A 15,471-nucleotide genomic window follows, 5' to 3' on the forward strand; every position below is an offset into this window, starting at 1 on the left:
AGATCTCTGAGAATTCAGTATCTCATCTAAGACTCTCAATTGTATGATATCTTTAACATCCATTACAGCATAAACATAGTAACCTATAGTCCCTCGGACTACAGAGAAGTAAACAGTTCTCAAGAAATAAAAAAAATCAACTAAATTTTTTTCTCAGTATTAACTGTACTCTGTACTAAGTAGATTAGAAACTATATATTGATGAATTTAAGATCTCCTTGTTCTTAGGAGCCTTTGATTTTTTAAGATGACAGTGGTCTGAAAATCTATAAAATATCTTCGATCAACTACAGACCCAATGAAAAATTTTATTGGAGAATAATTAAGGACTTACCATAATATCAGCAATGACAGTAGCAAAAGTAAATATTTGCCATGATATTCTAATATGATTGGCCTATGATGTCTCCAACTTAAAAATATCCAGGTCATAATTCATCTTTAAACATTAATTTTCTCACAGTAACTAATCTACCCAACATGCATCTCCCAAAATCCACTTGCCCACCCTCCCAATCCAACAATAAATACCTTTGCCTTTTCCCATCACTTTCACTATACCCCTTTCTCAACATGCACAGAGCATTATTTAACACTGTGGATAATATAATAAAACTATTGTCTGGACAGAATGTTCAAAATCAGAGAAGAGGCTGTGAGAAACAGATGTAACTTAGAGAGCTAGCCCTAAGGGCAAATTTCCAGCAAAGCTGGCAAACCTAAGTGAAATCTACTCTAGCCTCCCACCCTTAACTGTTCCCAAAAGTCTTCTTTTCATTTTGTAATACTCTGAAATTCCACCAAGCAGAGATTTACTGGTATCCTTTTAAAAAAAAAAAAAAGGAAAGAGATTTATGAGAGTTAAAGAGATTCCTTACTAGTATCTAGACTTTGTGTAAATTAGCTTAATAGGACTGCTTTTCTTCTATAACTAGCTGAGACCAATAGCACTACTGGAACTGGAAAAGCAGATTGAAGGAACAACCAGCAGCAACTGGGGAACACTGGGGAGGGGTAGCTGGCACGGAAACCTCACAATGCCATGGCAGCACACTGCAGTAGGAAGAATGTAGTGGCTCTGAACATCCCCGGATTTTAATCTGGTTTAACCACTTATCATGTGATCATAGGCAAGTACTTAATCTCTTTGCATCTCAACTTGCTCTACTAGAAAACAGGAATATTTCCCCACAAGGTTGTCTTATATAAGACAGAGTGGCACAAAAAGCTGACAAGTAACAAATTCTCAGAAACGCCAGTTTCCTTCTTTTCCATGTTTATTACTGAGGCAAGAACAGAAAGGTACCAAGAAAAAGAAGAAGTAGACTGTATCAAAATGGTGCCAAAAAGAAATTCTTGAAATCCCTTCTTGAACACCAGGTTCAATCAAGAGAATGTTAGAAAACACTTGTTTTCTTTCTTCCACCCCACTCCCATTTTTTCTTCATGACTATACTGTCTTAGTTTCAGGACTGAAAACTCATATAGTGCCACTAAATTTATTATAAAACTATATTAGGACTTGTTTAAAGATAAAGTAGATCTGAGAAGGTGTACTGAGAACCAATCTACCACTCAATTCAATGTAACCAATATGCACTGGATGTCCCGTTGGGGTAAGGTGTGTCTCAGATGACTGGCAAAAGGTGGAGGATGGGAAGATGAGTACGAAAAACCCTGCCTTTGAGGAGTTAGTAGTTTCACATTTTTTGATTTCAGAGAATTTTATAGCATTCATCTCTGAGGAACCCAGTTAATAAGTTAGGAACTTTATGCTACAGAAAACTTTTCTTTTTTTAAGCTTCTACTTCTATTAGTCAAGTTTTCATTAATTGTTGAATTTTTAATGCAAAAAATTACCTGCCAAAATTTCGGTGTTTCGTGCAGCTATTGTTTTAACTTTTATTATTCCTGATTCAGCAGCCTGCAAGAATAAAAATAATTAGAACACAAAACTTACTATCAACATGAATCTAGGGAAAAGAAATCATATATGATAGATAAAATCTAGAGCACAGACTCAGTCACTATTGTTTTTTTATTTTCAAAACTTCAGATAAAGCCTAGCAGTGATATATATAATGTAATAAAATATGATTAATTTAATTATTCACGTGCAAGCTCTGCACTACAGCATGTTACCTTTCTCTACCTTAAGGCACATCTGGAATATCCTAATTCCTCACAAATTTCAATGTTCAGAAAATAAAAAATAATAGACAAAAACGAAATTAGGTTTTTCTTCCATATTTCACACCTCCCTCCCCACCATAAAAATGCCAAAACACTGCAATATCAAGTAAAACTGTTTTGGATTAGAAAAGAAAGGATAACCAAGCACTTGTTATTACTTTTAGGTTACATTTTTTTAAACACCCATTCAGTTTTCATAGTGTCCAAAACACTTCATCGTAAGTATCTTTAGCTAGCGGTACTTGGAAATCATATAGCATTTTATACAATGCCACAGAACTGTGATGTCCAATATTGTAGCCATCGACTACATGTATCTATTAAGCACATTATAAGTGGCTAGTCTGAAATAACCTGTGTTCTAAGTTTAAAATACCCATTAGATTTTTGAAGATTTAGTATGATACAAAATGTAAAAAAAGTAAAAAATGTAAACTATCCCTTAAATATTTGTATTGAATGCTGAAGTGACAATATTTGGAACATATTGGGTTAAATAATATAAATGATTAAAATTAAATTTTTTATTTTTTAATGCAGTTTAAAATTATATATATGGATTACACTTGTGGCCCACAATGTATTTCTATTGGACAATGTTAACATATAATATTGATATATAACTTCCATCATAGAAACTCAGAATATTTTAACTATCAAGAAACATGCCTATTTTCCACTTATACTGGTCTCCACATCTCTAAAAATAATATATAAATAGTTATATGTCCCAAGTTTCCCTATTAATTTGCCTTCTACTTGCTCATATATTGTTATTTCTTACTACTTGCTAAAGGACAAGTGGTAGCATGCTCTAAATGTTTAAGAATAATTGTGGAAGAACACCATGTCCTATGGGTTCTTAGTTTGAGGACCAGTGAATTAATGCATAAAATATATAACATAGACCTCTGTCATTTTGTTGGTTTCCAACCATATAAAGCCCTTGCCTGTGTTTGGAGAATTCACAACTTCATGAGTTTTGATGCAAGATAGAGCCTATGTTCCACTATTAAAAATTGAAAATGCCAGATATGTACTTACTTTCCCACATGCCCTGGCTGCCTACACTTATCTTATACACGCACCTACCATATGGAGACTAGTAGCATAGAAAAGCAGAGAGACAAGAGAGAATTGTTTCTGATGACGGCCATAGTGGAGGTGACATGTACTTTCCAAGAGCAGTGACGGCAGCAGAGCCAGTGGTGGCATGAAGTGGTCAGCGCAACCAGTAGTGCAATCTGAGGCATCCAGTCACTGTTCAGCAGAGACAGTAGTAATGACCTCACTGCCATATTTTGCTATGGCTCTAGCCGTTTAGTCTCCCTTTGTTCCTGTACTTTTTCTAAAGCTGGCTCCATCCAGCCTTCTACGAATGTTGTGAGCCATTCAATGTCATTTTTGCTTAACTCAGCCAGACTCAGTTTTCATTGCTCACAACTGAGAAGCCTAATGGACACACTTAGGACTTAATAATTTTAAGTGGAAATGTCCCAAATTAAAAAACGAAGGCTACTTGCAGAAAAATATAGTAAAAATAAAGGGACTATTTAAAATAAATTTAAAAAAATAAAGGAACTACTTTCAGAAAAAGAGTACTGATTTTCTGATTATTTGGAGCCATGCATATTAGAAACACTAGAAGCTTAAAAAAAAACTCTTGATGCCCAAATTGCAACCCACTCCATCAGAATGACTGCCAGTAGGAGGCAGGTATAAGAATTTTTAAAATCTTTAGGTGATTTCAATAGGCAGCAATATTTAGGAGGCTATTATAATAATATAAGCAAGAGATGTGGTGGATAGGCCAGAGGTGACAGTGATTGAGAATAAAAAGTAGTCAGATTCTGGATGTACTGTGAAGATGTACAAAACGGCAAATTTACTACTGTAAAAATTAAAGAATCCTGAAATTATTATGCATACTTTATTATACTCACACATTCCATCTCAAAATCTTTTGGGTATATTTCTTATTGGGCCAATTGAAATTAATCTGTGGTCAATAAGATTTCGTCCATCATCATTTTCAAATGTTCAACCTCTCCTCAACCTCACTATGGCCCTATGTACCCTGCATATGCTCAAATTCAGTATTTCATTCCACTTCAGTCAAAAGAGCTTGATCAAACTGAACCATCATATATTCTAATGTAATTTGTCCTGACTTTCTGAATTCTAGTCAGCATGACCTTTCCAAATCCTAACAGTTCCCAAAAATCAGTCCTAGAGCATGCTAGATGCCAGTAAAAGGTGTCAAATTTGCCAGACACTATTTTGATTTCCTAAGATAAGAAGAGTGGACTCATTTATGTGTCATAAATAAGTATAAATAAATCAAGTTATAAATAAGTATATAATGTTTAACAAATATTTTTACACATATACATGATAAGGAAGAGGATAATGGACTGTTTGGTTTCTTTAAGTAGTTCCAAAGTAGTAAGTGTTTTAAAAGATATATAACTGGTATTTTCATTCCTAAATTCAAGAAATTACTCAAGGACTGTTTGTAGCCTTAGATATAATTAGACCTATCTCATAGCTCCTCATTTTTTACATCCATATTCTAATTGTCAAATTTAAAACTGTAACATAGTATTATCAATAGGCACACTGTGTTGCTGGAAAGTTTCACTATCAATGTTTATTGACAATACCTATATATCAAGGTCCCCCTAACTACTGCAGTCTTACTTCATACCTAGGCCTAGCCCACTTCTTCCAGAGTAATCTGTATAAATGGAAGTATTCAGACTCAGATTTCCTTCTATTTGTCAAGCCTTATCTATGAGAAGAAGAGTCTTTAACTTCTTGCTTTAAAAATATCCCCTAATCTGATCAGGTACCTTGTACACTCATAGGGGAACTATGCAATTGTAAACACAGTTATTTCTTCTGAATTGGCCCTCATTGACAAAAAAAAGTGCCAGATATTGCAGACTTGGATAGAGATGACTAAGGTTAAGATGGATAGTTTAAATCGCTATTCCTGAGGGCAATCTCTGAGTTGGGAAAGAGAGCCAAAAGTCCTAAATACACGGCAGCACTTAATACTTGTTACTCTTAAAATTAATCTCTTGACAAATATTTTTTCTCTTTCTCAATGCCCTTTGCTTACCAAAACAGACACACTCATCAGGGATTCTGAATATGGAGGCTAGAGACACAGAAAAGCAGAGATAGGAGAGAATGCTGATTCCAATTCCAAGACCACATAGAATATCCCTGACCTCACTTCTCATTCAATAAAATCTTCCTGGGCAATCTCACAAGTCCATGGTTTCAACTTTCTAAATTATGATTCCTAAATCATATTCCTATCCCTTACCTGTCTCCAAAACTACAGAAATTTATAACATAGATGTTTAAAAGACATCTTAAATTCAAGATATTCAAAACAAATGTCATCTCTGTCTCTTACACACACACCCCAACTTTCACCTCAGCCCCAGAAAAAAACTGCTTCTTCTTCCCATAATTTCTCTTTCTGAGCAGCACCAACATCCATCCAGACATCAATGACTAGACATCCGAGGTTTCACCCTCATCTCACAAATCTAACCAGCCACAAGGCTATGTAGTGAACATATCTTGTATTCCTTTTCTTCTCAAATCCCACTCCTAACTTCTCATTATCAACCTAAACTAAAAGATTTTTACAATCCTGTCCTCTATCCATCCACTATCACAATTCAATGGTTCCCAGCACACACCACTATCAATGTTTCTCAAAACTGAGTAGTGTACATCTTTTAAAAATAAAAATTCTCATGGACCTCCCCAGTCACTGACAAATTTAAGTTTGTATAGATACAACTTAAAATAAACTCTTTAGCTCTGGCCAGTTTGGCTCAGTGGTTAAAGCACTGGCCCACAGACTGAAGGGTCCTGGGCTCAAATCCAACCAAGGGCACGTATACCTCAGTTGCAGGCTTGGTTCCGGGTCCTGGTCAGGCCAAGTACGAGAGGCAACCAATCGATGTGTCTCTCTCACATTGATGTTTTTCTCTCTCTCCCCCTTACACTCTCTCTGAAAAAGCAATGGAAAAAATATCCTCAGATAAGGATTAAAAGATAAACTATTTTTACAGCTCTTAAACTACAAAGCCCGGCCGGGCATGGCTCACCAGTTGAGCGTTGACCTGGGATCCAAGCGATCGGGGTTCGATTCCTAGTCAGGGCACATGCCCGGGTTTCGGGCTCCATCCCCAGTAGGGGGCGTGCAGGAAGCAGCCGATCAATGACTCATCATTGATGTTTCTCTCTCTCTCTCTCTCTTTCCTTTCCTCTCTCTGAAATCAATAAAGATATATTAAAAAAAAAAAAAAAATACAAAGCCAACAAATTCACAAATTAAATACAAATTAACACTAATTTAATGTGGAAAATTATGTTTTCCACTACTAAAAACATGAAGATAGCTGTAGACTGATGGTACAGGTTCTTCTGATTTGGGCACTCTTAGAGAACCATAGCAAGTGACAGAAACCATTTCTCCCATCACTTTTTTCTACAGCAACTACTGAAAAGACTTTCCATCTTATGGGTTCTCTATGGTTTGTACCCGTAACATTTCAGCCCATTCATTTCATTACATATCTCCTTCTCCATTCTAGCTGCATGTCCCATGGGGATAAAAAAACATATTTCACTCATCTCGCCATATAACTAAAGCCTATGACAGTGCCTAGCATACAGTAGCTACATAATAAATGTTTCTAAACAAACAAGTGGAAATTTCTAAATGGAGAGGCTTTACTGCCCACCAATTGAAAAATCCTGAGAAAATTTGATCCAGGTTCCCAATGCCATCAGAGCTGCAGTTTCATTTCTCTGCCATTCTCTTGGTTCTCTGCTGTTCCATGGGTAGGTTCATCCTCAGGCTGCTTCCAATCTTGACAATAAAAATAGTTGTAGCCATTCTACATCTCACCATTTTATATGACACTATCTAGAAGGAGAGAAAGGGACTCTTGCCATAGCTCTTAAGGAAGAAAAAAGAAACTTTCCTTTTCTAGGAGCACTCACTGGCATTATGTGACTTGGGCAGAAATGAAGGGGAGAAAGGAAGAACAGAAATGAAGGGCTTAAATTAGATCAAAATAATTGAGGTAGCCTGGAGCAGGAAACGAGATTAATGCATTTAAATCCAAAGTGTTGAAAATGAAGAAAGAGTATAGCCTACCATGGAACGAAGCAAGAGGGAATGAAGGCTAGGAAGGGAATTAACAAATGTCTACTACTAGAACTATGAATACACTTATGTATACATAAAAATTAAATGCTGCTTCCCTTCACCAAAGCTATGTTTAGTTTTTTTAAAATATACTTTTTTCCCCCACAACATCTATGAGAATAGAGCCTGAAAATTAGAACAAATTTACCAAAGGACTAAATTAATTATTCAGAAGACATAGCATGAAACAAGAGCTAAAGAAGAAATGTAAACCTTATTTTAATGTCAACTTGGGTAGAAAACTGTATTCATGTGACACCAGTGAAGTATGATGCTGCCTGCAGACTTATGATTTTAGATGGCAGGTAAAATCAAAACACCTAAAGGCAAGCCCACACTTGGGAATACTTAACAGAGCTAGAACACTCCCTCGAGGACATTATGCTCATAAAACAATTGCTGCATTGAAACCAATAAGATTTTCTACTGTAAAATGCAATTTGTCTACAATCCCAAGGCCTTGAAAAATATTTACCTAATGACATCCTATTCAAAACCTCTGGACTCAAAACAAAACAAAGCAAAACAAAAACCAACTCTGGCTTCTAGGAAGCAAAAAAATTTGCTTATAACAGCAAATGAAAGACAGAGGTCCACATTACATGTGGAAATCTAAAAAAAATCTTTGTATATGTGGTATGCTATATAAGCATGGCATCCCTTTCCTTTTTCTCCCCTCCTCTCCTTCTTAAAATTTAATTTCTGACAAGTGTCTACTTAACACCTTCTAGATATACAGACGTTTTGCACTATGGTGGATAGCAGGATAAACAAGATGCAAAACTGACCCTTACAGAGCTTTTTAGAAAAGAATACTAAAATAGCTATAACAGAAGGTAAAAATATAAGACTTACATGGAAATAACATAAAATAAGCTTAAATGAAAGTTAAGAAAGCAGAGGAAAACTTATTAGCTTGAAAATCCTGGGCAGGAGCTGCAACTGTGTTTGCTCCAGCAGCTAATTAGTAGTACATGGCACGCAACAGGTATTCAAAAATTATTTCATGAGTAAGGGAATGAAGAAGAAATCAGAAAATTACCTGCAAAGTTGATTCGTTCATGCAACAAATGGATAAGCAACTATTTAAAGTGGGGTTAAATGAAAGGCAGGATTTTTATTTTAAAAAGATGTGAGCAGGTGATTCCAGGCCAGCAAAAGGAACCTCAGAAGCCATAGCATGGAAGAAGAAAGCAGTAGGGCATGCCTGGAGAATAAAGAGCAGCAATACAATTTGGCTGAAGTATAAAGGTGTGTGAAGAAAAAGATGACAGTAATGAAGTTAGAAAGGAAGGCTGGGAAGATCAAGAGGATCTTAAATGCTATGCTAGGGAGTTCTATAAATACTGAGTAGCCAAAATACTTTTTAGCTGTTTAAGTATATTAATCAGATGAAAACATTTAGAATGGTTTGTCTTTGGTGCCATTAATGCATATTAAAAGCCAGGCATATGACTGAAACCTGGAACTATAATAATAGCTGACAAAGTAAAAAAAAAGGTGAGGTATGTTAGAATTTGGAGATGAAAGGGACAGTTGGCAATGAATAAAGGAGAGCTGCAGAAGAGAAAAGAGCTAAATAGGATTAAGGTAAGCAACAGTGATAAATGCCATTAACAGAACAAGTGAAATGGGGAAAAGGACAAGTTTTAAGGAAAATAATTACAAGTTCCACCTGAAGTATGTGAGAGAGATTGGAAACACAGGTCTTAACTCAGTAAAGACTGCAGAGTTGGTGAGGTAAATTTACCATCAGCATTGTGGTAAGGCCAAAAGCAATGGGAGTAGATGACAGTGCAAAGGGATGAGCATGAACCAAGATGAGGACTGAAGACACAACTTGAGGTACGCTTATATGTAAAGAAAAGGAGAGGAATACTGACAGAAGGAGGAAACAGGAAAGGAGAGCATTACAAGAGTCAAAATGGCAGAATTCCAAGATGGAAAGAATGACTATTTGTCAAGACGTACAAATGGGAACGACGATAAAAACAAGTTAAGTATGTTTTAAAGGCATGTGCAGCATGATATATAATGGGGAAAAGGAGGGGACTTAGAGATGGATGGATGCACATGGACTCACATCCCAATTCTTCCACTTTCTAGCTTTGCTTACTACCTTATGCAAGTTACTGAACCTTTCTAAACCATAGTTTCCTTCTATGTGAAAGTGAAATGGCATGTTGCAATAGAGTCACAGATGCAAAGTCCCCAGCCTAGTGGAAAGACAATGTTTTACTCAACCTTAAGTTAACTTCATGAAAATAAAGGCAGTCTCTCATTCAATTCTGTATTTCCTGCAATGCCTTACACTTAAGGAAATTAACAAAATTTTATTAAAGTATAACAGTAATAACAAAACCCAATATTTTGTATATGGTTGAAAATAAGCTGTACTTATATTAAAAAAAAGAAAATAATTCTATTTTTGAACTATGTCTTCCTTTTTGGTTTATAGGCCAGGGGTAATGTCCTTTATTTCTTCTGTGTCACCAAATCACAGTGCTAGAAAGATGATCAATACATTCTTCTTGACGAAAGGATGTTTTCACTGATCTCTGCTCTCTATCCATTTTCTACATGACAGTAGAAATACAATGGTCAAAAACTTAGTAAAAAATAAACTATTATGTTTTATACTTTAACAATAAATTTTGTGGCTTTGGTACTAACTTCCATGAATATATAAAACATGTTAAAGACTAATCAAAAGCTTTTTTAAGAACTGTCACTATAAAAAGCTCTTAGAGTACTGCAATAAGGTAGTAAAAGTTTCGAAGTCCTAGTGAAAAGTTACTGCTTATATTATTCTTGAAATTAACATCTAAAATATTTATTAAAAAATCAATTTAATGAGACCTTAGGATTCTAATGTACTTTTTCTGGAATAAAGTCAGCAGCACAAAAACAAAGAGCACAGTCAAAAACAAAGGCTACTTGTCTGTTCACACAATTGTCTAAACTTGCATTATATAGAAAGCAAGTCTTTATCAAAATGACTTATAACTGCTTTCCACACTTGTCATATTGTTCTGACTACTGTTGGCAAGTTTTTTTGAGTAAAATATGAAAACTAATTTATTTCAGTATATAAAACATGAATTTATCCTATTATGCTTCTGAGAGAAAGAACACAATTGCTTGTAACATACAAATTTCTGTGACCAAGTCAACAGAAAAAAACCATAGTACACTACAAAATACTAAATCAAAACAGGTAATGTAAACATTATTCAGCCCTCACTTGAAACCTTTATGGTTTTGTTAACCAATGTCACCCCCAAAAAACTCAATTACAACAACAAAAAGATGTTTTTAAGTGTGGGTGAAATTGTTCATAGTCTTTCTGCTTTGGAGTGTCATATTTGCTATGTCTGATGTACTGCATTTAAACAGAAATGGCTCTCTCTTTGCTTTGGGATTGAGTTTTAAATTGAATGGATAGTTATTCAAGGGGCACTGTAATATATGAAAGCACTGGTTTGTAAGGGACTGAAGTGGGGTGAGAGGAGGGTCACTCTGTCTTACCTCCTGGATTTCCCATTATGAGGACCTAATTATCTACATAAAAGTGAACCATTTTGACCTCAAACTCCTGTAACACAATATTTAAAAGAAGAAAATGGAATTGCCCAAATGCCATTGAACAGTTTTCAAAGGTCTCTTCAAAAGGGAGAGCTGATAAAATCCATGTCCCAAACCTTCCTCCTTGCTTGCAACAAGGTGGGAATTCTGCAGCTTATACACAACCGTATTTCGAGGATGTAAATACTGCTTTATGGATTCCAGTAGTTACTTTCAAAACATACGAAGGCTTTTTTTCCCTTTAAGAGTCAATACTTGTAAGGGAGAAAAAGCTGTGTATGAAGATGTTAATTAGCAACATCATCAATACCAGCAAGAAGAAATTGGAAGCAAGTATTCTGGAAGTTGTTAAGTATATTATGATGCATGGACTGTGATGAAAGATAATACATTCCTTAAAATGATAATAAGAAACACTCGTATATATAGAAAATGCTTAAGCTAAAGTATCAAGTGAGAGTAAAATTATGGAATATATGGACATAGCGATTCCACGTCTATCAGTATAACTGGATGGATGGATGCCAACTACAAGAGGAGACAAAAAATGAAAGTTGCGCAGACATCAGTGGGATTAAAGCAGGGCCCATGAGAAGACCATCTTGGAATGTCAGGAACCAGCCTGAAAAACGAGCCAACCTGAGTTCCAGCGGTGGGAGTGAAAGAGACAGACAAAGTTATGGGATCAGGAGGATTGCCCTCTGGCGAGGAGCAGCCCCAAATGGCTTCAACACCTTTATTGTATAGTGAGTAACAAACAACTGGTACTGAGGTGAGGGTGATACAAAGTAGTTCCTTCAAAGCTGCATGAACACTCTTTCAGAGTAAACATCCTGCCTCCTGCATGAACCTAGACCTTGGTAATTTCTTTATCTAAGCTCCTCATGGGAACTTGTGGGGAGGGTCATGTACTTGACTTCAGACCCTCAGGTGGTGGACCATGTCCAGACATGTCACGGGCTCCCAACATCGGAATACACCTCATGGGAACAGACCAGAGAGTCTTTCTGAACTGACAGCCTGGGAGCAAGCAGGACATCAAAAGTTTGCTTAAGTGACCCCATAATTCATTGTAACTGGAATCACATAATTTGACTGTGAGACTTTTTTTCCTTTGTTGAACATAATTTCGACCTGAAGGGGCAGCGTGGAGGAACAGAAATAGGGCACGGAGTCTGGGTTGAATCTCTGGGTTTAAACTCTGGTTTAATTCCCTGCTCTGTCATTTATAAACTGAGTGAATTCAATTTCGTCATAGGTAAAATAGGCTTATTTTGGGATTTGAACAGGTCAGTAACTAATGCTTTTCTCTTCTTCCAAATAAGAATCTGAATAAAATCAACGTGGGGAAAAAACAACATTATCCAGCCCTCATTCTCCACTGTCATAAGGGCCTGAAAATCAGATCTCCCTACCAGAAGAGCAAAATGACTTGGGCCTCAGTCCCCAAAGAGCTGGCTAAAGGGAAAATCCTGTCATGGTAACTTGTGCTAAAAAAAAAGTTATACTGTTGAAGTATGAACATTTACATTTAAAGACTAAGAAAAATAAGCAGGGGGGGAAAAGGGGAAGGAACATATTGCTGTTATTATTTAACTAATCCCCTTATTAGAAAATGACAAAATAAAATTATAACCACTATAAAAACTATTTAATATGCAAAGGATAGATTTATAAATGAAAATAATTAAGATGGAGAAAACTATGTAGAAAATCCAAAGATAAGTAATAGCAGTAAATAAGGCACTATCTTTATCAATGTTCTTTTCTCCTGTTTTTCTATCAGTTGGAATCTTTAAAAAATCCATCTTATCGTTAATTTAAATATATATATATATACTTATAAATATATATATATTTAAATATATATACAGCCAAGTTAATTTAAATATATATATCGTTAATTTAAATATATATATAGCTTGGCTATATATATATTTAAGTAGAAATTACTAAAAACTTAAAGATTAAATATAGAATGCCTCACTTCATTCTACCTTAAGTATTGGGGAAGGATACATCTCTTCCAAAAAACATATGAAATTAGAACTGTATTGGATTAAGTTCTTGAGCAGACTAGTCAGAACAAGTATTTTCAGATAATACTATGAAGATACTGGGAGAATGGAAACTAGTGAACTAGTATACGGATGGAAATGCTTCTTATACATAGAAAGACTTTGTCTTAGGGCCTATCAAGCACTGCCCCCCCAAAACAAACAAAACTAAAGACATCAGTTCCTTAAAGAACAAAAGTCAAAACTGCTATTAAATTCCAGGAAAAATTTAATTCAACCAAAATATCTTAAAAGTCAAGCTTCCCTCCTAAATAATCATCACTATTAAGCTAATTACTTCATTCTTGCTTTAAACTTGTGACAGTCATTTTTCAATTCCTAAAGTAGGGTCTTAAGTACAATAGAAGTACCACTGGTTAAGGAATCAAAGTTCTTACATTCAACAAATTATTACAGAGTGTGTACTATATAGGAAATTATGTATCAGAGATAATCACATTTACTTTCACCACTGCCTCAAAGACTAGGTGCAATTACTAAATATCTCTTTAGCCAATGTTCAAGTTCCTAGATTAGAAATGAATTAAGTTCTAGAACTTTGTAAGTTACCTATTTGGAACTCTGAATGTGCTTTCCAGTAGTAATAATGTAATAAATGGAAACTAAATTCTCAAGCTAGAGGCCTACAATATAGAGGAATCACAGTTTTTATATAAATTATAAGAACAGTTAGTTCTATAAATTATTGTTAAAATTATAAAATTGGATTTGACATTTTCTAAGAGCGTTTCTCTTACAATTGGAACAACCTAATTTTTAATATTGTGATTACTTTCAACAGATGATAGAGAAAAAATAAAAAGTGACATTGAAATAAACTACTGAATATCTGAAATAAAACATACAATAACGGTCATCTTTCCAAAAGCGGTACATCTTGTTTCCTTCATTAATATTTGCTTACTTTATTAAGAAAATACGAGATGGTGTTTGTTAAAGACTGATGAGACCAAAGCTCTTACAGAAAAGTTAAGGTTCCTTGGAAGCCTAAAATCGAAAGTTCTAACTACAGAATTTTTACAACAATAAAGACAAAACATTTATATAATTATGAAAATATTTCAAAATCCCTTGGTGAACGTTTAGGGCAATTAGTAAATAAGACTGCAGGTATACCATACTACATTAAATAGACATAAAAATAAAATCATTGCTTTGACAAAAATATCACTGAAATATCTTATTTAGAAATGAAAGAAATTAAGCAGCATTTTTTAAAAGTTTAAGAGAGATTAAATGGCACCTTAAGAGAAAGAGCCAATAATAACTAAATGTTAAAAATTTCAATTCAGGAAACATTTGGAGAATTTAATTTGTATACATTCAATAATATGAGCCTCTTTAATAATACCCTTTTTACTCTGACAACTTTCCCATCATGATCTAATAAATCCACCCTTTAGCCCTATTTTACGTCTGAAATAAAAGTGAAGTTCAAAGAGGTTAAGATGTATTCCTAGCACAAACTTCCCACTTCAGAACACGGTTTAACATGGTCATGGTGGGTCTTCAATACATGTCGTAAGTTACGTGTCTCTGGATAATTTGTCAATACTTCATGAACTGGCACAGTTTAAGCTGCATGACAACATAAGAAATGCTACTTCCAATTGAGTGATATATACCATAAAGGCGAGGAGCACAGATTTCACCGCACGATGAATATTAGCTCTTAGAAGCGACAAACATAAATTTTTCCGTTCTGGCTTGGCTTTTCCGAGTTTGAAAAAGGCCAGAAAAGGCGAGGCCAGAAAGGGCTGATGCGGCTCACGCCGCGAACTTCATGACTAACTCCGAAGTACAGGAGAGCCTAGAAAATCAAAGCGCCTCACACCTCTCCAAAGAAACTATAGAAAGCGTTTGTGGAATAACCCACCGACTCGCAAATCGGGACAGGTGACGGCCAAATGAAAATGAGAGCGGGCTGGAGGATGGCTGTGGAGCACGGGGTCTCACCGGCACCCGCAAGCTCCCCGAGCCTTCCCCCGACGTCGCCCGAAGCTTACCTCCTTGACAGGTGGAAATTTCTTCTTGCATTCCAGGGACAAGGCCCTTAAGTCGCTCTGCATATTCTCCAGGAGCTTCTTCACCGCTTCGGGGCTGTTGGTGCCGGACATGATCCACCTAGTTCCGAGCCAATTTCTGAGCGGCGCAAACGAACTCCGGCGCTGTCAGCTCCTTGGGGCGACAGGCAGCTCTCTCGAGGCGCCTCCGGTCCTCCCGCAGCCCGCCTCTTGGGCTCCGCGCGGACTCGGCTGGGCCTGGACTGCCAACCCCGAGAGAGCCCGAGTGCCTCCCGCAGCCTCCACGCAACTCCCCCGGCTCCACTCCGCGGCGCGCCCCGCCCCGCCCCGCTAGGCCCCGCCGGCTCCG

At 36.2% G+C, this 15,471-nt stretch overlaps 1 protein-coding gene across 5 annotated transcripts in view; it reads right to left on the reverse strand.

Moving 5' to 3' along the window:
- MON2 (MON2 regulator of endosome-to-Golgi trafficking) overlaps nucleotides 1-15,361 on the reverse strand; it is a 93,410-nt gene extending 78,049 nt beyond the window's left edge. For 3 of the 5 annotated variants that reach the window (XM_016224466.2, XM_016224465.2, XM_016224464.2), the window contains exons 1-2: nucleotides 15,105-15,361; nucleotides 1,861-1,924 (exon numbers count right to left, since the gene is read on the reverse strand). In XM_016224466.2, the coding sequence (XP_016079952.2) occupies nucleotides 1,861-1,924; nucleotides 15,105-15,215 (175 nt within the window). In that variant the 5' untranslated portion in view covers nucleotides 15,216-15,361. Of the gene's footprint in view, nucleotides 1-1,860; nucleotides 2,255-15,104 lie in introns of those variants that run through there. The other 2 variants (XM_087814571.1, XM_016224467.2) reach the window with 2 other exon arrangements.
- Nucleotides 15,362-15,471: the final 110 nt, after the last annotated feature.

This window comes from Miniopterus natalensis, chromosome 2 (assembly GCF_054644295.1).
Source record: "Miniopterus natalensis isolate mMinNat1 chromosome 2, mMinNat1.hap1, whole genome shotgun sequence".
Taxonomy (NCBI): domain Eukaryota; kingdom Metazoa; phylum Chordata; class Mammalia; order Chiroptera; family Miniopteridae; genus Miniopterus; species Miniopterus natalensis.